The sequence below is a fragment of the Chelmon rostratus genome, chromosome 11 (assembly GCF_017976325.1).
Source record: "Chelmon rostratus isolate fCheRos1 chromosome 11, fCheRos1.pri, whole genome shotgun sequence".
Lineage (NCBI taxonomy): Eukaryota > Metazoa > Chordata > Actinopteri > Chaetodontiformes > Chaetodontidae > Chelmon > Chelmon rostratus.
In genome coordinates, this window is record NC_055668.1 from 761912 (window position 1) to 784992 (window position 23081).

At 40.4% G+C, this 23081-nt stretch overlaps 2 protein-coding genes across 2 annotated transcripts in view; one reads left to right on the plus strand and one right to left on the minus strand.

Annotated features, from left to right (window-relative positions):
* The window catches only part of vps8 (VPS8 subunit of CORVET complex), a 77139-nt gene that overhangs the window by 6421 nt on the left and 47637 nt on the right, over nt 1-23081 (plus strand). The window contains exons 6-14 of the mRNA XM_041947489.1: nt 17-71; nt 12127-12251; nt 17176-17262; nt 17451-17518; nt 18616-18769; nt 18879-18938; nt 19160-19267; nt 19732-19812; nt 21088-21258. Coding sequence (XP_041803423.1) covers nt 17-71; nt 12127-12251; nt 17176-17262; nt 17451-17518; nt 18616-18769; nt 18879-18938; nt 19160-19267; nt 19732-19812; nt 21088-21258 — 909 coding nt within the window. The remainder of the gene's footprint in view (nt 1-16; nt 72-12126; nt 12252-17175; nt 17263-17450; nt 17519-18615; nt 18770-18878; nt 18939-19159; nt 19268-19731; nt 19813-21087; nt 21259-23081) is intronic.
* On the minus strand, nt 4758-5729 carry LOC121613847 (DELTA-sagatoxin-Srs1a-like). The gene is made up of 2 exons (XM_041947520.1): nt 5662-5729; nt 4758-5184 (listed from the first exon to the last, which is right to left on the minus strand). Exons 1-2 carry the CDS (start codon nt 5727-5729, stop codon nt 4758-4760), a joined length of 495 nt encoding a protein of 164 aa, XP_041803454.1.

Sequence of the window (23081 nt, forward strand, 5' to 3'; positions counted from 1 at the left end):
TATTATTTGTGTTCAGACAATGTCGGGTGTGATTGCTGTGGGAACATCTCACGGCCTGGCTCTGGTCTTTGGTGAGTCTATGCTTGATTACAAAGGATATTTCCACATTATATTGCATTATGAAGGGATAATATAATGTATAGTGAGCAGGTTCCTCTGGAGAAAAAAAAAACTCTACAGGATGACATAAAAGCCCGACGTGAAGCAGAACACGGCTTACTACTACACCATTCAATAATGTGACACAAAATATTGATTAAAACATATTTTATTGATTTAAAATGAGCCTACTCTCGTCTGTCACCGCTCTTACTGCGCAGCGGCTCTGAAAGTAAACACGTACATTGCCTAGTAACCACCTCTCACTGTGCACAGGCCGGCAGGCAGGATAACTTATGTCTTTACAGTTATTCAGTGTAATCATGTCAAATGTGGGGAAGTGACGGGATATCCCAGACCTGAGAGAGAGGTAGCTGGAGACAGAGTTTGGTTTACCGCCATTATTTCGTACTGATGGATATAAGTCCCGCAGCAGCTGATTTCTGCGTTCAGCGTCATACATTAAAAAATCTGTCTCCAGTTTTGTCTCCACTCAGCAGTCTGTTAGCAGGTCGATCCCTCATGCTGTGTTTTTTTGTGTCTCTCCGCTTCAGTCTGGTCAGTCTCTGTGTCCTCAAGTCGATTGTGCCTTAATATCGCTCCTCCCGTCGGTCCAGCGTTGTTCTTTACTTTTCTTGTCTTTGTTGCTGTGGACGTCATTCTCCAGTCAAGTGTTTTGTCCTCTCCAAACAAATTAAAAGTAATGTCCGGAAAATGCTCCATATTTAGCCTCTCAAATCAGCTGGCAATCTGTAATTGAGCTTGGTACATTAAGGGATTGGCCCTTTAGTCTATGACTGTTAGGAATTCCTGAGCAGGCAGTCATCTATCGAGAAATAAACGCTGCTGAATTTTGGCCATTGACCAATCAGAATTAAGTGTTTAAGAGTGCCGTGTTCTAGCAATACATCACAACAGGCCATGATGTGTGCTCATTATATCACAGCTAAGGGGCGTTCTTCGGCCCGACGCGGAGTGGAAGCACGAAAACCCCCCTTAGCGTGATATAGTGAGCACATATCACGGCCTGTCGTGATGTATTGCTTTTATAAAACGGTTACCAATAATGGCAATATGGAAGAAGAATACACAATAATTTTCATGTAGTTTTTAATTAAATAGAATTACATATTATCTAATAAAATAGCCCCTCTGTGAAAAAAATGCTCCCACCTCTCCGTACGTTAGCTCTGCTTGTCGTCTATTCCTCTTTTTTTTTCTGGAGAAAGTCACTGCTCAATCATCTCTACCCTTGTTAACCCTATCTGGAGGTGAAAGTTAACCTTAAACATGTGAATTCAACTAACCGCAGCAACTTTTTGCTGTCTAACAGTTTGTTGTCATGGAGACGTCATTGCTTCTCTGTCAATCATCCCCGTAACGTAAACATGCGAGGCCCCCCGCAGTTAACTATGAGTGAGTGGTCCGGAAGAATCCACCCAAAACCTCAATGAATATCATGACTTTAAAAGCGCCAAATCACTTGTCTTAACGAATTTCATTAGTAAATAATGTGAAGAATTCCATGAGGCTGTTCAATCAGTGGCAGATCAGCCTGCAGAGCACTCAGTCTCTGTCAAGGTGCTGATCCTGTGACTGTCTAAGCCTAAGGGAGCTGTCCGTGGTCTGCGATGTGACTCCTAACTACTCATTGATGCACAGTGCAGGATTTTACAATCTAATCTAATAATAATACGACCCATCTGACAATAGTGACAACATTGAAGAGGTATACGACAGTGAACATTTTCAAATGTTGTTAACGCTGTCAAAAAAATGAGGATCAATACCGGCTACTTTTTGCTGCGTAGCTACTGTAACTGTTGATTGTTGTCATGGAAACATTGTTGCATCCCCGAAGCGGAGTGATCTGCTGTGATAAGGCTTTTTAGAACGGTAGGCGTGATATATGCTCATTATATCACAGTTAACAGCCAATCAGATTGCTGGAATTCACTTTTCGGTTTTATAACTTAAATTAAAGGTTTAACAGCTGCCCATTTTAGCTTGTTTTGAAAAGAAATAATTGGTTACTACCTTTAATTAGTTATATCTACACTGCCTGTGTTGCAGTAGCATTGTATATTTGTGTTGGGATGTCCTGTGATTAAGACACATACCACATACTGGGCCAACAGCGTATTTGATTCCAGCTGGGCACCTCACGTTTTTTTGCATAGGGTCTGATGTGATTGGATAACTGGTTGAGGGACTGGACAGTAACGCTGGATGAGTTTGGGGGGCAAAACAGTATGATCTCTCCTTTGTTTTCATTTAATTGTACAAAGTTGTTCGCCACCCATCCTTGAATATAATCCAGACATTTAGCAAGGATAGTGAGTCCAGTCTGGTCCTTTGGCTTGATTGGGACGTACGGCTGCGTGTCCAAGGACTGAGGGGAATGAATTATTAACAGTTAGACCTTCAGTACGTGTTCATCCTCTTAATTTAGTACTTATTAGACTTGTCAGCGATTATTGCTTTGAATCTGAATCAGTCAACCCTACCAAGTTCTTTGAGACTGGTTGTATAGGTACATAGAGACTAGTCTCAATGCCTTACACTGTGTGAACCTTTCACTGTGAAATGTTTTATTTGGAAGGAATAGTAAGCATTCTGTTGCATGCTGATGATGAAATGGTGTGTTTCTTATCTAGAAGCTCTTAATCTCACATGAGTACATATTGGGTTTATTTTCATGATAACAAATTGTTTACGTTAACAAGTCAAATTTATAAAGTACGAGAAAGATTTTTATGTCTCTGCACCTTGACAACTGTGGTCAGAAGCATCGTGTTCCAGGCTGTCTGTCCCATTCTTGTGAACGGGATATCCCTGGAGAAGTATTTGGCTGAGTCTCTGAGGATTGGTTGTGGGATGTGTAGGAGTCACATACAGTCCTGCACAGACAATCAGAAACCTAGGCAATGTTAGAATCATTCAGAGATATGAATAACCAAGTTTCTTACTCTATATCATATTTTTTCTGATTATCTTAATTCAATTTTTCAGTATGGTGTTTTGCTTGTAATCTTTGTAATCATTTTTAAGAGGAATGAGAGTTGCAGTTGTAGAGCTTTCGGTCTCATATTGTGGTGCAGTTCATCTCGTTTCCACTGGATGTCTCCACCTTGCAGGCTTACAAAAGGGTGTTCATGGACAGTGTGGGTTTCACCAATGTTGTTGGTGTAATGATTGGAGAGTTATGTTTATGGTGGGGCCATTTGTCCCTGTTAGTAGGTCTATCAAACAAGATCATGTAGTGAAATTACCAGCATGGTATCAAACGTAAGCAAATAAATATAACAATGTACTTCATGTGAGCAAGCAGGCATGTGTTTTCAAACCTTTTGTTGACTGCTTTTGAAGTAATGCCTATAATTTATTCAAAAGAGATGTTCATTACTTGAAATTGTGTTCATATTTACAGTCTTCATAGAGTCTAAATTCTATCTCTCACTGTTCATTCTCACTGAGAATGCTGTGTTTTTTCAACCAATCACACCTTTTAAAAGTACCATACGTAGCAACAGGGTCAACCAAGCCTCCTCTCTAAGATAACAGTTTCAGTCCCTTCCTTCCTCACAGCTGCTCTTAGAATTTTTCTAAATCTTTCTTAAGCCAGGACTCCTTCCCAGAAAATTTGAGGCTAAGTTCTGTCTGAGAGGACTCTCACAGTGTTTATGAATACAACCCCTGAATTTTATCTCTAGCCTAATATTTTCTTGTCATCAGTTTGGACACTCAGATCACTGCATAATACAGATGATACAGCAACTAAAGAGGGCTAAACCATTCAGAACTGCAGTAAGGCGATCGACTCCAAAAGCCACTGACATGCTTAAAGTGGCCCCATCACACCTGCCTCACTGCCTTTTCAGAAAGCCTCCATCCTGCATTTAACATCTGTGAGGCATAGTAATGCAGTCCTTTTTGGTGATTTAAATTTGGAAATTTAAGACCTCCTTCTACTCGAACAATGTACTTTATTGTACCAGAGAAAGGAAGTGAGTGAAGCATTAAGTTGTAAGTTCTATATTTTCCCACGCATGACTAAAACCAGGAGAAGACTCATAACAGAGACACTCAGGTTCATGTTAAATTATTACTTGACATGTAGTGTTGATGGCATGACAGAGGCCACAAGTTGAGTGAGTTGAATGAAACAAAAATATAATTAAATTGCAGTAATTAAATTCATATAATAAAAACATTATAATAAAAAGATTAGTTCCCTCATTGGGTGTCTTAGGGAACCAAAATGTCCTTGTATCACTTGGATATCTTCAATGTCAAAGAGAAGTCAAATTAAATTTGTATTACTTCTGTTTGTGAGAAAATGATTGAAGCAATTAAAATTCCCATACAGTTGAATTTTATCTATACATGGACAAATACAAACCAGGAGACGATTTGATGGACCCATAAAGGTCTTGTTTTTTAGTTGTAATAAGGCATTAACTGTTGAAAATTAAACCAATAACCAATATTTGGTGTACAATCATGTGCATTAAGTATATTGATTAAGCAACACTTTCAGCTAGCGACCTACTCTGTGAGTTAATTGAGATTCCCCAAACACTGAAATACGCTACTAAAATTACTGTGATCATCTCATATGGCTTACATAACAACAGTAAGAACTTTCTTCTTTTGACTTAGTACATGCCAGTATCGCTGATGTCCACTTTCAGGACTGCTTCACCTGAGTCTGACATGGAGGCACTAACAATAGCATAATCGCCCTCATAAGAAATGCAAGAGCCATCAGCCTTTGCTCTTACAAAATTATTTTCACTTCCATTATACATAATATCATAAAGATTGTAGTCACAGTTGCTTCCTCTATCAAAGATCCCCACAGCAAACCAGTTGGAGTAGAGGTTTCGGTCGAAGGGTACAGAGAACATGATAGCCATGACATGGCTGTAGTCATTCAGGTCGGTGTTGAAAAGGTCATAGGTGAAGACGCCGACTGCTCCGGTCGCAGCACCGGTGATCTTGTTGAACAGTGCGCTGGCAGTGGAGCAGGGACCCACCATGGGTGGCAGAGGGTCCTCACAGCAGCCGCTCTCAGTGAACACCCTGAACACAGAGACAGAATATATCAGACTGGTTCTTGGAAAATCTTTCTTTCCAAATCATACCTATACATATAGATGCTACAATTACAGGTGTTTTTTTGTGTCTTCCTCCAGGCCACGATACATTAATGTCACACGCCTGTTATAAAATGCGCTACATAGCCAAAACTATGTGGACAGTTGAACGTCCACTCATAAGTATCGTGATAACCTGTCATTCTTAAGTGGCAGCTTGTTGAACTCTCATGGCCAGAGTAGCAGTGAACTGAAACCAAAGAAAAACCAAGAAGACAAGGGCAACATACACAAATCTAAAAATCTATTGTGTTCATTCGTTTGTCAAACACTCATTCATTGCAAAAATGTGTAAAAAAAACAAACAAAATGCTACCACTATATACCATGGAACTTATTAAGTCAGGTTTAAAATGTACTATCACTACCTTAGAAAAAGAGAGGTACAAAAGCAACTCATAACCTTGGATTGCAGAGAGTGTAGCTGCCAGAGTTGTTGTTAATCTCAACATAACAGCTACGATGTGGCATTGTGAGGAGGTCTTGATGGGCAACAGGGCAAGAGGATGGCTGTGAACTAGAGACAAGACAGCATCATTTCAGTTAATTTAGCATCCCTGAAGCAGAGCAACAGTTATTCAAACTTATCAAGGTGCACCAGCATGCCACGGCTGTGAGTCAGCATAAATCATTCCAGGGCCCTGGCACTGAAATGTAGCCATTAATATTATTAACTGTTTGCCAAGTTCAGATATCACATGAATTGCTGAATAACTACACTAAACTTACAGGCTTCATGTGATCCAAAATCATTATATTTAGAAACATTTTATTAGATGGAATTTAAAATTTGCCCCTGAATGCGAAAATTGAGTGATGTAGTATGAATTTCATTATAGAAAGCTATTCACAAAGAACTTTGGTTGACCAACAATCATATTAATCCATAACTTATTGAATTTGACTCATCCTCCAGTAGTAGTGCAAACAGTGCTGGAGCCTGGAAATGGCAGAACCCAAGCTCAGCCAAGTGAGAAGGTGACAGAAAGTAAATTAGAAGCAATGGCCTGGCTTGGCACAAAAAAAAGGGTTGATAATGTGACCCACTGTTGCCATGGGAAGAAAGGGTGAGTGTGTTGTAGTGTCAGGAGAGAAACTGTGTTTGATAAAATAACTTTTAATGTTCATTATGATGATTAGAATCCTGCCAAGATGATGATGTGGATTTTAGAGACTGGAACATGATTGACATAGTTCATCAAATGTATCATTGTCATGGCTAAACCAAAGTACAAATTAAGTAAATTTCACAAAACTTTAAACAATATTAGCAATATCAGCCTGTACTAGTAAAGATTAGTTAAAATCACTAATGACTACAGTGTAAAATTCACATATTATGCAAATCTAGGTGTGCTTACCTATTTATGATCTGCAAAGTGAAGAAAATAGCCAAAACGAGTTGTTTGAGGTGACAGATTGTTGGTCCAGGTTTCTGACAGGATGCTGAAGTCACATTGCAAATGAGCTGCTCGCTCACTGAGTTTTATTGACTCTAGTAATCAGGACCTTTAGGCACCGCCTGACTGCCTCCTTATCTCCTGTCTGGTATCAGCACCTACCTCTGTTCCCGGACCTCTCCACCACTTTATCACCATGACAGGATTGGATCAGGCTTATTACATCAATGTATGCCTTTGTTTTGAACTTTTTTTTCAAAACCTTTTAAGGGTAACCATTATTTGTACTCGGCGAACGTTAGGAGGGTAAAGACTGTTCACAGGGTAACACAACAAAACAGATTATAAGGAGGAGCAACACACCAATTAATTCACTGTGTGCGGAAACACAAACATTACTCACAGCGTCAAAACGATAAGAGCGATTTGATCATTGTGGTCTTTGACCACATTTCAATGTTCTGAATTCAATTTGTGTGCTTGTTTAAGTTTAAAGGGATTAAAAAATTAACTTAAACGTAGTTAAAATTTCTTGTCATGTTTATTGCTTAAAGATTTTGATAAAAAGTTTGAATTTAGTTGGTGACGGTAGTAGCAGAGAGTCACAGTGGTGTACAGTAGTAAAAAAAAACATGTTCAAACTGGCTGCTGGTTTAGAGCTTAGGCACATTCTCTGGTTCCAATTTGAGCACAAATTTCTGCCACTGCATTGATATGGTATGACTACAGGCAGGTATGACTGATATGACTGATGACTGCTGATAGAAAAAAATATATATATATAAAAAAAACATGTTTTTATTGGTACCACTGCTGCTAACTACTACCATTATCTTGACTTCAATTACACTGTGCAATAATTCCAGTAAAATTGTTACTGGTTTCAGTAACAGTTGCAGTCCCAACATTCGTTGTAATGGTATTGTTGTCCAGTACACAGTATAATATAGTGTACAGTATTCACTATTTATACTTTGATTTTATTATGTGGAAAAAACGAAACTAAATAATTGCCAGAAATGTTAAATGTACTGTAATAAATATACAAACAAATAAATGGTTTGCACAGAGGTGAAGAGGGGAACGTGTTATTCAAAATGTAGTAGATATGAAATATATTGCTTATTATTAATTGGATTCTTTTGATTAGATATGGCTGGAATTGTTTTGTTTCAAGTCCAAAACTACATGATCAATAGACTGCACTGACATACATAACATCTCAGAACTGAATACACCAAAAATAAGAGGAAAATTTCTGCCTACAGCGTAGTTGTCTTCCATTCATTCATTAGACTTAAATGAAGGCAGAATGAAAGGGATTAAAAGAAACTGCTACTTACATTGAAGGTTATTCAAAAGATACATGGCGTACACCTGCAAACACTCAATCTAAGTGAAGGTGTTTGGAGACAAAGAGAAGGAAGACCTAATCCACAGGTATGAGGAAAAGTGGGAAATACTCAGACATTTGTGATTTCAGAGAGTGGGATTAATCTGTAAACAGTGCATCTGTATCCTCAACTCAGTGTAAACCTTTTCATCCTCTCCACAGTAGGTTCCAGTTATTCTTCCAATAGGCCATGATGCACAAGGATATTGGGGGTCAACTATACACACAATCTGACCTGAATTCAATTTCTCCTTGTCAGTCTCTTATTTTTGCCTGGTTTTAAGGTTTGGAAGGTAGTGACTAAAGATTGCCTGAGTAAGAGAGGAATTGGGCTGCCCAATCACCAACATATTTGGTGTGACTGGGTCTGGATCAGCAAGGTCAAAAGAGATAAATCTGAGAGGTTTTGAGTTGAGGATGCCTTCAACATCAGTAAGGACTGTGTGTACGTCCTGGACCAGACTGCACAATTTTTTTTGTCATTGATGATGGTCACCATGTCAGATCACAGTGCCATTAACAACATGTATGACCCTGACTAATCGCAGCAGGTCTTATTTCATGATCACGCACGAGTTCAGATGTCATCAGGGAGGCGTTTGAAGCAATTGTCTATCAAACTGACAGAAACATTGTGTGTGATGCTGGCAGTCTTGCGTACTGAAAAAAAAGATTGTTTATACATTTACTGGGTAGCATCAGGACAACAATTACCACGAGTTTCACATATGGTTTTTTTATTTCAATAGTTATTTATTCTATAAGGAACAGGCTAGCTGTGTTGGCCGCATCAAACAGGCTACTTTAATGTTAGATTTGGAATTAGTTATAATGAGCATATTCCTACAATTAGGACCAGGGATAATGTTGTAACCACATAGCCAGCTATTTGCCCGGCTGATGAAGTGCTTCCCCTATTTCTCACCAACATTTGTCTTTTTTGACTCAGTCATGGCACTCCCTCGAGGAAAACATCAAACAGGCAGGGATACTGTTGGCACAGGTCAGCAAACTTGTCCTCCCTTTCGGTGTCCCTGACAGCAGCAACCTCAGTACCCCCCCCCCCCTCCTCCCTGCCATGGTTACCTGACTGCACACTGACAGAGCACCTGATTGGTCAACAGGAACAGGTCGTAAGAGATACTAGGCATGTCAAGATTCTGATGTGCAAGTCTTTTCGTCGGGGTGTTGTGGGGCATCGCAGACGTTACATGACAGGTTCTTTAGCATGTCACGCTACACGGGTATAGATGCCCGATTGTCATTCACGATTAGCCACAACGCTGGTAATTGGTCAGGCATGTAAAATTGGGCAAGACTTGTGTCTGAAAGAGGTTGTGTGGGGTGACTGTGTCTCAGGAGGTAGAGCAGCAGTCCACTCATCAGAAGGTTGGTGGTTTGTGGAAATATCCTTGGGCAAGATGTTGAACCCCAAATGCAGATGCTGTACATCTGTGTTTGAGTGTGTTAAGGCAGTAGCCTAGCTACCATTGTGTGAATGGGTGAATGTGTTGTAAAAGCACTTTTAGTGGTCGTCAGACTAAAAAAGTGCTAAATAAATACAGTCCATTCCATTTTATCATTTGTGTGCTAAGTCTTGGAGTGGGATGTTTTGGATCCAATCTAATTGGATGGATATTGTCATGTTCAGGGGTCAAAGCTTGATGCGTCATTTCATATCACCGTGCCACAGAACATGAATTTTCTGAGTTCTTCAACAGGCCGTGATTCAGCTGGCACACATGGATTAAGTTTGCCAGCAGTTGGTATGCAGCCCAAGGAAATAGAGGGCCTTGACTCCATCTGTGCTGCTGAGAAAGCTCAAGGAGGTTTTTACTCTGAGTTCTGCTATTGGCTGGATGATTCTTTTAGTCAACATATCTCCAGCTCTTCGTGTCAGTCGGCGTCTTAATCTCAGATCCTTTTGTGCCAACAAACACCTTGTAGCAACAGGAGTCAGATATTAGCCATGACTGTTGGCCATGATGAAGTTGAAGGTCAGCAACAGCACCATACACACACTCTCAGAAGCATCACAGATTGCATGTATATGAGATTGTGTCTAAGAGGAACTTGGCCTCACAAAAGGAAGGGAAACTTGGCAGATATAGACATAAAAGCAATGTTGGACAGATTGATAGACCTCCTCATTTCCATAAAAAAGATAATCTGTGGATAGACCCCTGCATGTAAGACTGCCCAAAAATCTCACAGAACTAGAGGTCTTTTGAAAGGAGAAAGTGGGCGAAAAATTCTGTCATCGAGAACTGACTCTGAACTGGCTGCAAAAAAATGGAAATGGAAAAGTAATCTGTCTTAAAATATTAAAGAAATGTGAATCTTTAACTTTATGCTTTTTGTAAAAAACATGCTTAGCTATTCACAGTAACATAGATTTTGACCAAGAGCACCCAGACATTTAGCACACCATTGAGGGCCATGTATATTGAGTGATTTTGTCAAAATCCATATTGGTGTTCATACACAATATTATTATAATTCCGGTGTTTTAACACTATTGTTTAGATTGGCATTTCCAAAATAATGGTACCTTCGCTACTTTCAGGTCACTTGGGACAATCCCGGTTGTCGGCCTTAATAACCTGCTATAGAGTTATTGTTGTTGATGATGATGTCAAGTACTTGTCTGGATGTAGGGGGTTCAAATCTACACAATGTGTAAAAATGATTTAGTGCTACCCACATTGGCAAAGAAGCCATTGAATCCATTCACTATTTTAGAGGGATTAGTGAATGAGATCTCACCATCAGTAATTTGAGATGAAATTTTAACAGAGCCTTACAGCCTCTTGCGTGAATGTTATTTATTTATTGCTATACAGAGAAGATGTGAACATTTGTTTTTGTAGTTTTTATATGTATCCGAATTGTGGGGAGTTGGATTTAGCAGAAAACTTTTATTGATTTTTTCTTAGAGGATTTTACTAATTACGAAGAGAACCCCTGGTTTACTAACAACTTGCTCTCATACTCTTATACTCTAAAGGAATGCATTTATTGAATGTAAAGTTGAATATTTGTGAAAATGATTAATATGCCAATATCCCTTCACTCGACTCACGATAGAAGGAATGAATGAATTTGAACTATTGTCAGATAGGGGGCGATATAGCCACGCATTTCTGTGTCTCAGCTGAAGGAACCAGCTCAGTTTCAGTAAGATTCATTAACCCAAAAGCATTTGGATTTCAGCCCTAGCTCCAAGATTTTATCAAGCCTTTGGTCTCAGTAAGGTATTTATCAGTAGGTCAGTGTTTGATGTTGCTTGCAAATTTGTTGAGATTTTTTTTACTTTGTAACTTCTTGACTTCACTACTTAACTCTTCACATGGAAATGTTCATGTTTATGGTTGTACTGTAAATAGTTCTCTTACTATTTTTAACAGTCATGTTACTGGCAGGAGTCAGATATGACCAACAAAAACCTGCTCTGGACCTGGTTTAGGTGAAAGCTGAAGTTAGCTAAAAGAAAACACAAGTCATTTTAGACTGCACATATTTTCTGTTTTTTTTTAGGATTGGTATTTTATAGTATTATAAATTCCAGGGTAAGTGTCAGAATTTGCAAAGAGCTGCTGGTCTCCATAGATACAACTCAAGTTCATACTGTGATGTTGTTTGGATTTTGACGGAGGTTTCAGCAGGGCTGACTCATGTCTCTCTATATTGCTGGCATAATGATGGCTGGACAGGAAAAGGTATGAACATCCCTGTCAGATGGGTCACTCATGCTTCATGTTGCTGATTTTGTGTTCAACCTGACTCTGAGACACCGCCCATTTTCATTTTGGTTTAGCTGAGCTACTTTGGTGCATGCTTTGTTGCTTTATTTGGTTATTTGTAATTAGCATTTTTCATTGCATTTCCAGCTCTTCATTTGGTGCCAGTGTGTTGTGTTTTGATATTGATGTGCTGTTTAATTTTGTTAACTTGAGGCCTGGCAATACCTTGAGTTTGTCTTTTTTTTTGTAAGGATTATTTTACCATCCACACCTTTTCTAAGTCTGTACCCCTGTTCCAGTAGTCAGATGTCCTCTTCATCTTCCTTTTCCAGATAACAACCAAGCACTGCGGCTCTGTCTGGGTACCAAGGCAACTGGGTCAGAATTTGGAGCTGTCTCTGCACTCAGCATTAACCACGATTGCTCACGACTTCTGTGTGGGTTCGCCAAAGGACAGGTATATACTCAGACACACATACATACAATCGCAGGCATGTTGACTGGGTTTCAATAAGAGTTTTAAAAAGTTCAAAAGGGTGGAGACAGGGCACTGATGCAGATTAAAGTTCAACAGGGTTTCTGCTGATGGTTTGAATATAGTATGTGCTGTTTGTTCCACAGTAGATAGTCCTGATGAGTGTCAGCGGCACCACATGATGGTTGTCACTGAAAATCTCAGATTGTTGTCAAAATTACTGATACTTCACTTGGTCTTACAATTTTAATCTCTATTACTAGTCCACACAGACGACAGGGAAGTTTTTGAGCTTGCTGTCAGTACAGTACTGCAAATTTACATCTTACTGGTGCATCATTTTCTAGTTTCTAGGATAAAGCACACAGAAACAAATGCCTGCATATCTGTGAGATGGCCAGCATGAACAAAAAGCATTTTTGAATCGTAAAATGAGATCACCATACTGGCTGTGTGATTGTGTGAATTCTCAACATCAAGTGTTGCAGTAACCACTAAAATATATAGGGCAAGCAAGTAGGCTAGCCAGTGAGTTGAACACTTTTCCAAACAGGCTGATTCTGAATAGAGCCTTTACTGACATTACAGTGGTACAATAAATACATTTAACATCAACTACTCAAACTACATCATGAAATATACATAGTGAGAATCTAATTAATGTGCTATATGAAACATGGTCTTGTCATTGAAAGTAGTTCTTGTTTTTATTTTGCATGCCCTTGTGTGTCCACCTTTTGTACTGCTGGAACTGCAAATTTCTCTTTGGAGATGAATAAAGTATCTATCTATCTATATAGCGCTAATATTAGAATTCACATCGTCAGTGACGTCTCCACTGGATGAGTGGGTATGAGTGGAAACAAACCAATTTCAAAACACAGGTCTCTGAGTAATAGTTAAAAAAGAAAAAAGAAAAAAATGAATTCTCGTGAATGGGATATCTCAGGAATGCCTGGAAGGAATTTTATTACGTCTGGCACAAACGCCCACTGGGACTCAAGGATGAACAGATTAGATTTTGGTGGTCAAAAGTTCAAAGGTCAGTGTGACCACACATTTTTGGCCATAACACAAGAATTCCATCCATCCATCCATTTTCTTCCGCTTATCCGGGGCCGGGTTGCGGGGGCAGCAGTCTAAGCAGGAATGCCCAGACTTCCCTCTCCCCAGACACTTCCTCCAGCTCTTCCTGGGGGACCCCGAGGCGTTCCCAGGCCAGCCGAGTATAGCATAGTCCCTCCAGCGTGTCCTGGGACTTCCCCAGGGCCTCTTCCCAGTGGGGCATGCCCGGAACACCCTCCCAGGAAGGCATCTAGGAGGCATCTGATAAAGATGCCCGGGCCACCTCAGCTGGCTCCTCTCAACGTGGAGGAGCAGCGGCTCTACTCTGAGCTCCTCCCGAGTGACAGAGCTCCTCACCCTATCTCTAAGGGAGCGCCCCGCCACAAAAACACATTTCTGGCCATTACTCAATGGCTTGAGTCAGGAACAGAAGGGAAGATTGTGACCAAATTTCACATTTGGTCGGATACTGTATTGGCTCCCCACATTGAAACTTTGGCGATTGTATAGATCTTCTTGAATATTGTGTGTGTAGCATTTACATTTTAGAATTTTAGCTTATTTGCCGCAACATCCCTATTTGAAACATTGAAGTCTGCCAACGGCTCTCCCAAGGTCATTGGTTTCACTGATTCTGTACTTCTCTGTAAAAACACGTTTCTCACTGGAAATCATTCACTGCAATCATACATACCAATATTCTAGTTTCCTTTTGTTTAAATTGGTGCAATAGAGTGTCAAAAACTAAAGAAAAATGAAAGGAGCAACATGGAAGATAAATAAAATAGACATAATAGATAGATATACAGACAGAGTAAAGAGCATGGTGTGTTTGGCAGAGAAAAAAAGTTTGTTGTCATGATGATAATAAATATATGATGTAATAGAATTATACTTACAATAATAATAATATAATAATACAATGATATGATCATAATAACATGGTCATTATTGTCATTATTTACATAATAATTACCATTATAATTGTTAACATTACATTTATACAGCAAGGAGGAGGCCATTACGAGTTTGTATGGGATGGCTTAAAATCACTGCAGTTCACGTCTAGTGGTAGGAACTGTGTAAGACAACACTGCTGCAACTTGGCATCCACTGGACAGACCTACGTGTGACCAATTCGCTTCCCTAGATTTGTAACCATAGCCTTACCGAACTCACACTTAGCAAGGTGAAGGGTCAGCAATGCTTTAGCAAGCCACTGAAACACTTGCCTTAGGCTGGACATGTGGCTCACCCACTCATTTGAATACATTACCACATTATCAAGATATACATTCTAATGTGGCATGTCTCCTAGCACAAGCTCCATTAAGCACTGGAAAGTGGCAGGTGCATTCCTCATGCCAAATGCCATGACCGTGCACAAAGTTGTTAGGTGTGATCAATTCAGAAATGTCAGATGCCCTGAGAGTTAAAGGAACTTGCCACTACTCTTTAAGTAGATCTATGTTGGTGATGCACACTGTGGGACTGATGCTGTCAATACAATCCTTGTGTAGGCAATGGAAATGAGTCTGGCACTGGTGACTACATATAGAACAAAAAGTAAGGAAATTAGTGTTTGGTACATTATTTCATTGTTGCAACAATGCTTCTTGGCAATAAATCTCATACCCTTGGAAAGTCTGTTTATTTCCCTTTTAAATGGTACCCCATTTGCAAGGAACATGTATTTGTGAGATGAGCAGAGAGTATGTGGGTTGTGCCCTTAAAAAACTTGCCAGATCTTCTCTGCCAATGCCAAACAGCTTATTCTGCTACTGACTTTTGTTTGGTGTTGTTTGGTGAATCGGATGATTGAAGTCTGAAGAAACAAGACATATTGGCAATTTAACAATTTATTCAATGAACAAACAAGAGCCTCAGCAGCATGTGGAAGAACCATACACAGCCAAAATAGCCTGGCACCTCCCCCTCATGCTGGTCACCAGCCTGGTCACACACTGCTGTGGGATGGCATCACATTCTTCAACCAGCATTTGTAACAAGGCAGCCGAAGTGGTTGTGTTGGTCACTCAGGCACGAACAGCACGTCCAACATGATCCCCACAAGTGTTTACTGGGGTTGAGGACTTCTGACTTCTGGCAAGCCATTCCATCCTCTCCACTCCCAAATTCTTGAGGTAGTCTCTAATAAACACCGCTCTGTGGGGGCGAGCATTGTCATCTTGGAGTATAGAGTTCAGTCCCAGACGGTGAAGATAAGGGATTGCCACTGGTTGCAATATCCCATCTCAATATCTCTCTGCATTGAGATTGCCTCCATATTTGCATCTCCATTTGCTGTTTGCACCCCCAAACTTCTGTATGAGTAAATTTCTCCATTGTGAGATCAATAAAGTCTGATCTAATCTAATCTAATGACGACAAGCCTCGTTTTTCCAGTTAGGGAGATACTGGCCCACACCATCACACTACCTCCACCAAAAGGTGTTGCTCTATCATTGCAGCAATCAGCATCACGTTCTCCACGTCTTCTCCATACTGTGATACCCTGTGATCCAACTGCTGACACAGAGTGGGGTAAAACTGAAACAAACTGAGCATGTCATTACGCTGACCTGGAGAGGTATGTTAGATAATAATCTACGCTAGACAGAAACTCAGAGTAAGACAACCTACCACTTTACTGACCATCAGAGGGCACTGCCTAACCATCATCAGACTCAGACTTCACACAAACCAAGGAAGCAGACACCACATTGGGGGCAGCGGTCTCCAGGGTTCTTCTCTGCTTTTCCTGGGCAGCCTCTCTGGAATGAAAGGGTTTTAACATGTTAATGTGGCACAACAGTTTTTTTCCTCCTCTGCTCAGTCACCAGGCTGGAACTGTCGTGCAACTGCTTTCTTGTCAAACCACCTTTTCATGTTGTCTTAGGAGGAAGAGAGAGCTTCCTTCCCAAGACAGCATCAACAGACGTGCACCCAATATGGGTCTGCTTAAGGGTTTTGGACAGGAAATGAGTTGCTAGGTCCGTCTGCATAGTCCCACAGTCCTACCCAAAGGTAGCCGGCACAGTGATTTTACACAGAGGTATGGCCTCAGAGAAACGAGTGGAAACACACGTTACTGATTGTGAACAAACACAGTAAACAATTCAAATGGCTACCCACAGCAGGGATAGGGCACAGAGGAGCTAGGGCACGACCTGATTTGGTTTTCTCACAACACCATCCAATAGACATAATGATCTGGAAAACAGTACCTCAGTCTGCATCACCTGGCTGAGAGAGCCACTTACACATTAACACATCACCATCAGTAAAGAATCATTGCGTATCAGTACACTTAGTAACATCTCCTACAGCTGCTGCAAAACACTTCTTCGGAATGATCACCTTTCTGAGCTCTGATGAGTGCTTCATGGGTCAGTGGCAGCGATGTCACAGGAGCAGCAACAGAGGCTTCTTTAAAGAAACCAAAACCACCACCTCACCTGTTCTCAAACAAAACAAAGGAGAGTAGCGAGTCAGAAAAAACAACATTCTCGGCCTGCTTACACTCCTGAGGTTGTGTCAGCAGGCATGCTGTGAACACCCCTAGGTGATGTTGGGTAAAGAACATCTGTTTCTGTGTTTCCCCCGTCCCAATATATGCACTATATTAAGATTGATTTTTAAAAACCCAGTTCTATACATTATACACTAGTAGCCTGTATAGACAAAAATGGATATAAGCTGCAACTTCATTGGTTTGCAGAGGCATACAACTGCAAGGCAGACTAATTGTTTCAACGCTGCATATGTGTCAAGGTTACAAACTTACAGTCTTTCTCACTCCTCTCTTTCTCTCTCTCTCTCTTTCTATCTCCATGATTAGATCACAATGTGGGATCTAGCCAATGGGAAGCTTCTGAGAACGATCAATGATGCCCACCCTCCAGGGACAGCTATATTGCATGTGAAGGTACACACACACACACAGACACACAATCTCTTATATACACAACCATGACCAAATGAACAGCTTTAAAACAATAAAGCAAATTTACTCAGTGTCACACACTCAGAAATTGGTCTTGTGCATGAGTTGGATCTCTCATACTTTTCATCTGATTTCTGTCTCTTATTATTTTACCTATTTTCTGCCTTTAGTTCACAGATGACCCAACTCTTGCCGTGTGCAATGACAGTGGAGGATCAGTTTTTGAGCTGGCTTTCAGGTAACTCTGCTTTAAATGGAAGTAAATGAAATAACTTTCACAGTCTTGGTACAAGCCAACCAATCAACATCAAGGAATCACTTAGTTATTGATTCCAGCCTGGTGCGTTCCTCCTTGGTTGGAACGAAAACCTGCATCCACACGGCCCTTTATGGAATCAGTTTGACATGCCTGGCTTAAAGGCTTTACTTTCAATGCGGAATGGTTGGGTTTGGCGATTCCAAGTAGTTAGCTAGCTAACAACATCAGTTAGTATCACTAATATCATATAAATTAGTGTATTATTTTAATGAGAATTTGAGAGTTTAAGGGCCCCTGGACTTTTCAACATCTGTATTCTTAGCTATTCGATTGAGTTAAAATCTAATTCTTACATTTAACAGTCTAAATGTCTGTGCCCGCTGCCGCTGTTATGCTGCTTTATGCTACTATAGGAAGTAGCATACTGTGAATCCCAGCTGAGCCGACCACGGGGCTCTCAGTCACTAATGAGGGGAGCTTAGCTGGGAAAGCTACTGATTCTGTAAGTGATAACAGTGATTCAGTTCAGTCACTCACTTAGAAGATTTGTTTATAAAGATTTTTCCCACATCTATGTCACTCTGCTGCAGTGTAATACAACATACTATTTCTCTCCAGTAAATCCAGCTGTCATTTCCAAACTCTGGACAATCTATTTTGGAGGGTGGGAGGGTTTGTCTTGGAAGACGTTTCGCCTCTCATCCGAGCAGGCTTCATCAGTTCATGCGCACCAGACTAGATAAGACAGCTCTAGTCTAATGAAATGGTGTTAGGTTCAAGTATTTATCCTCTGAGTGAGGCCAACCCCCAAAACCAAGGATGGTATCACTCTATTGTCGCTACCTGTGTTAGTAAGAAATTCTGTCTCTACAAGTAACAGCTGCCTTGTATGTCATTCTGACCATGAGAAAAGGGTGTGACCCTGGTATCTAGCTTTTTTCCATCTTACTTGTCCTCTACCAGTTATTATCTTGTTACTCTAACTTTGTTCTTGTTTCATCTTCCCTTGATCTTCTCATTCTCTGCTATTGCTTTCTATGTTTCTGTTAATTGGCTCTGTTTGTTTTTGTTTCCAGGAGGGTGATGGGGATGCGGTCGTGTGACTCTCAATGTCTCTTCAGTGGTTCTAAAGGGGAGGTCTGCTCCATTGAACCTTTACATGCTCCTCCAGACTTCAGAGACCATCCCATCACACACTACTCTCTGTTGGCTATGGCCTCTCTCACAAAGGTACACAAACCCACACAGTTCTGCTCACAGCGCATACTCCATCACATGGTTATGCACCAGACTTTGTGGAAGTTTGTGATGTGTTTCCCTTTTGGTTTTCTTTCACCAGATTCTGGTCATTGGACTAAAGCCCTCGCTGAAAGTCTGGATGACTTTTCCCTACATCAAGGTACTGTTGTCTACTTGTTCATTTTGTTGTTGATGATGAGTAGATGTTGGCCCAGATATATTGATACAATGACGGGGTTAGTTCTGTGTTAGCACCTGATTCTGTGCATCAGTTAGTTTGAGTTCCTGAATACACAAGTATGGGTGGTAAATTAAAAGGTTCAAGGGAACATTATTGATTGGTTGATTTTCAGTGTGGTGTGATGCATTCTCTTTCACCAGTCTGATCCATCCAGCGTCCCTCAGCTGGCCTGGCAGTTTGTTCCTGTTCAGAAGACGGTCAATCCGATCCTGGCTTTTTGCAAAGGAGATACAGTCCACTTTCTCCTGGTATCTGCTCAACTCCCTGGCCAGTAGTTTTTTTTATAATTCTGACATGAAAGCCTTAAAAAAAACACACAAGTCAGTGTATAGATTTTGTTTAGAAGTTCTTAAGAGTTCTTCAACCAACTAAGAAGTCACTTGTATTATATAAATATTTCATACATCACTTTACATAAACCCTGCTTGATAATGTACAGTATTGCCAGTGTCATTGGATTATTGGCCTTTCATACACTCGCCTCAGAATACTGACACAGTCTCTGTGCTTGTTGCAGATTCAGAAATGTACAGCATAGTTATAGCGAGTGTTACGCTGATACATACATTAGAATTATACTGGTTTTTAATGGCAATATTTCCAAGATGTCTTCATGCTCAACTGCTTCAACAGTGTATTCTGAGAGCAATGATCAGTGGGCACCGCTGTTTGTAGTGTTTGAATGTTCTCATCTGCACTACTTTTGATTCAGGTAAAGAAGGAGGAGACAGGGACCATCCACGTCATCAAACAAAGACAACTCCACCTCAGCTGTGACATCATTAGCCTGAGTGTAAGTACGTACACTCTCATGATAGCTCAGGACTGTCCCACTATATCAGCAAGTGTTTGAGGGCTCTCTGGTTTATACACACTTTCCGAACATCTGCAACTATGCTTAAGGGCATAGAGCCCATGCATAGCATTGCATCGCAACAATGTGGTGTTGACAATGTGCAATTAAGCATTAGAAAAAAATGAACAAAACCTGAAAGGAGCCAGCAAGATGCCATTTTTCCTTTTGTTAAAAATGTGTTTGTATTTCTTTGTCTTATTAAGGCAAGATAGTGACATCCAAACATGATTAGGTAAAAACAGGGAGCAAACAATAAATACTCCAGTTCATTATACTACATTAGCTCCCATGGCAGCGGCAATCCACAGCACTGTGACTGTGACAGGCCTGCCCCAGAACAAAGATAACAGTGATAGACCCCACCCCTGTGACAACAACATGCTTCACCTCCTGTGGTAGTCACTTTATTATACTGTATATAATGATATATCAGAGTTAGAGTGGCAGAGTAAAGTTTAATTTTGTGCACTTGTGGAGACACTGAAAGTTCTGTTAAAATGTTTTCCATGCACAATGATGCACAGTTTTATCTTTGTTTTTCCTGTGTCTGACAGTCAGTAATGACAAGTGAAATGAGATAGAATAAAATAAAAAAACTGATGGTAAAATGCTTGTTGCCTTCATTTTGCAAGCTCAGTCTTCAGAGGAAGGTGCATTGACAGCATTACATTATGTTTTGTGTCTAACATCTAGTTCAGTTTGCCTCTATTTTCTTTACCTGCCCACCAGGGAGGGTTTTCTGCCACAGATGTTGTTGGGTTTACTTAAAATGTGATGATGTAAGGACAAAGAATAAACCCACCTGGGTACAAGTGAAGATTTTATTGTTCTGGCGGGGAAGCAGAGCAGTATATGGAAATAGTCTCTTCAGCTATACTAAAGTACATACAGTAGCTTACTTGCTACCCTGGTCTTAGACCTTTTTCATTTTATCGTTACACAGTCATATCCTGTATATCTAAATATACCCCCATCATATCCCTATCTAATAACAACATGTAGAAGCCCTGGAGGTGAGGATAGGAGAGGACTTAGTGTAAGAACCATGAGGATACCAAGGTACCAGTAGTGGTGTATGTTGTCATGCATATTCAGCATACCCATCAGTCTGATCTAACTCCTACATGGCTACTTATGAATATAGACAATGTTTGCTATAATGCAAATGCAAAGTTCTTGACTTGTTCTCTTCCTGTCTCTGTGTCTCTGCAGTGGATTAACAGTCGTACATTGGTCCTAGTAGACAGCCATGAAAAGCTGCAGGTTGTGGACCGGCCCAGTCAGGAGGTTTTGGAAACTCTGGACTTGGAGCAGGTGCAACTGGTCTATAACAGCCGACATTTCAAATCGCTGGCCACAGGAGGGAATGTCTCCCAGGCTCTGGTGAGGGATTAGCTGATCAGAGGTCGAACTCAGAGGCAGAGGTCAAATCTTAAATGAATGTTCTCCAACATTGAACCATGTTCTAAAACATTCTTCACTTTTAAAGTGATACTGAGTGGGATTTGGAAGGTAAGAGAGTTATTGATAATAAATAAATGGCTCAAGTTCAAAAATAATATAAGTTGTGGGGCTGCTGCTGAGAGGAGATGTTGAGGTTGTATTGAACTTTTTTTGTTTAGTTTTTATTCTGAACAACTGTTTTGCCCTTTTCAACCAAAAGGTTCCAGGAACTATGGAACCAGAGGAACTCGGGAACTATACTAGCAATTAAAAGTCCTCTTTGCATTTTCTACCCCAACTGAGGAACCATGAACATTAAGCAAATTGAATTGATTACGGCTTTAAAAATGACACAGCCGTTTGAAATGGAATTTTCGCACACAGGGAAATGACATACAGAGGCTCCCTATTGTTTATATTTACATTTGCATGTCTCAGTGTTGAGAGACACTGATGTTCAAGTTGGGTGTAATTCAGTGTTCTTCCCATAGAAGTTTTCAAAACTTGGGTTACAAAGTGCCTCACAATTAGAAAAAAGATGACAGAAACATTGTGTTTAATGAGAAGATCAAATCAGAGCAAGGAAACACTGTCAAAACAATTCTAAATTTAACAGATGCCGATTGTAACAAAACCAGCACTGATGTAATATGAGAATGCTGTGGAGTCTGTTAGTTATCATGCAGCAGAATTTTGAACTAATAGTAGAAATGCTATGGTTTTTGGCTTAAACAAGAAAAAAGAGAATTGCAATGGTCAAGACATGGGGAGATGAAACAAAGTGGGACTCCCTTAGGTCTCTGAAAACTACCTTTGAGTTAGAACCCAGGGAAACCCAGGTCTGATTTGGTGCAAAGACCAGAAAGACCAGATGTTAAAGCAGGATCAAGACTTTTTCACAAGTGGTTGAATAGTATTGACCATAGCATGAGGCAACCAGAGGAAAGGAATTTATTGATAATGGAGGGTCTTTGGTTTAATACTTACTTGAAGAATTCAGATATAAAAATTTCAAGAGGAGAGTGGGTCAGAGATAAGTGGGATATAATGTCAACTAATTTATGTTTGTTAAATCGTCCACTATTAGAGGAAAGAACAACATGGCTCAGTGGAGCTAGATTGTGTAGTAGAAGCCTTGACTACTGCTTTTTTATAGAGCAGATAAAATCACGATTACAGGGAAAGGAACAGGTTTTAGACGTAGAAAGGCTGAAATATTCAAAGCAGCCTGGCAAGCATAATTACAGGTTACAAATCATCCTGTAAACGGTTTTAGGATAGTGTTTAGATGGTTAGCATTTACTATGATGGAGATATTGAATGTGTTGTCTGGGTTTTTACAGTGTAGTCTTGGGGTTTCCCCAACATCAGAGACTAGTGGCATTGCAGGAACGCAGAGCTAATTAAATGAGAGGTGACAGGCGGGATCCTGATCTGCTGAGGTGGAGTCCATTCTTGCTAAGCAGATCCAGATGTCCTAGAAACACATCAAACTTACCTAGAGAGAGCATTATAGACTGTTCTGTCTGCCCATGTGACCTCCTGGATAGGGAGAACAAGTTAATTTAGCTCAAGATGTACAGCGCCCTTTGAAGCCACAAAAGGCTTCAATCAGCTATGTTTCATATATGCAGTCACACTCTTCAATTCCTGTAACCAGACTTGGATGTGTAAAACTGATGGACTTCCCTTTTACGTCTACTGTCTACCAACCGGTTTGGAATTCTCTTAAAGCAACACTTTGATGCCACACACAGGTTGGC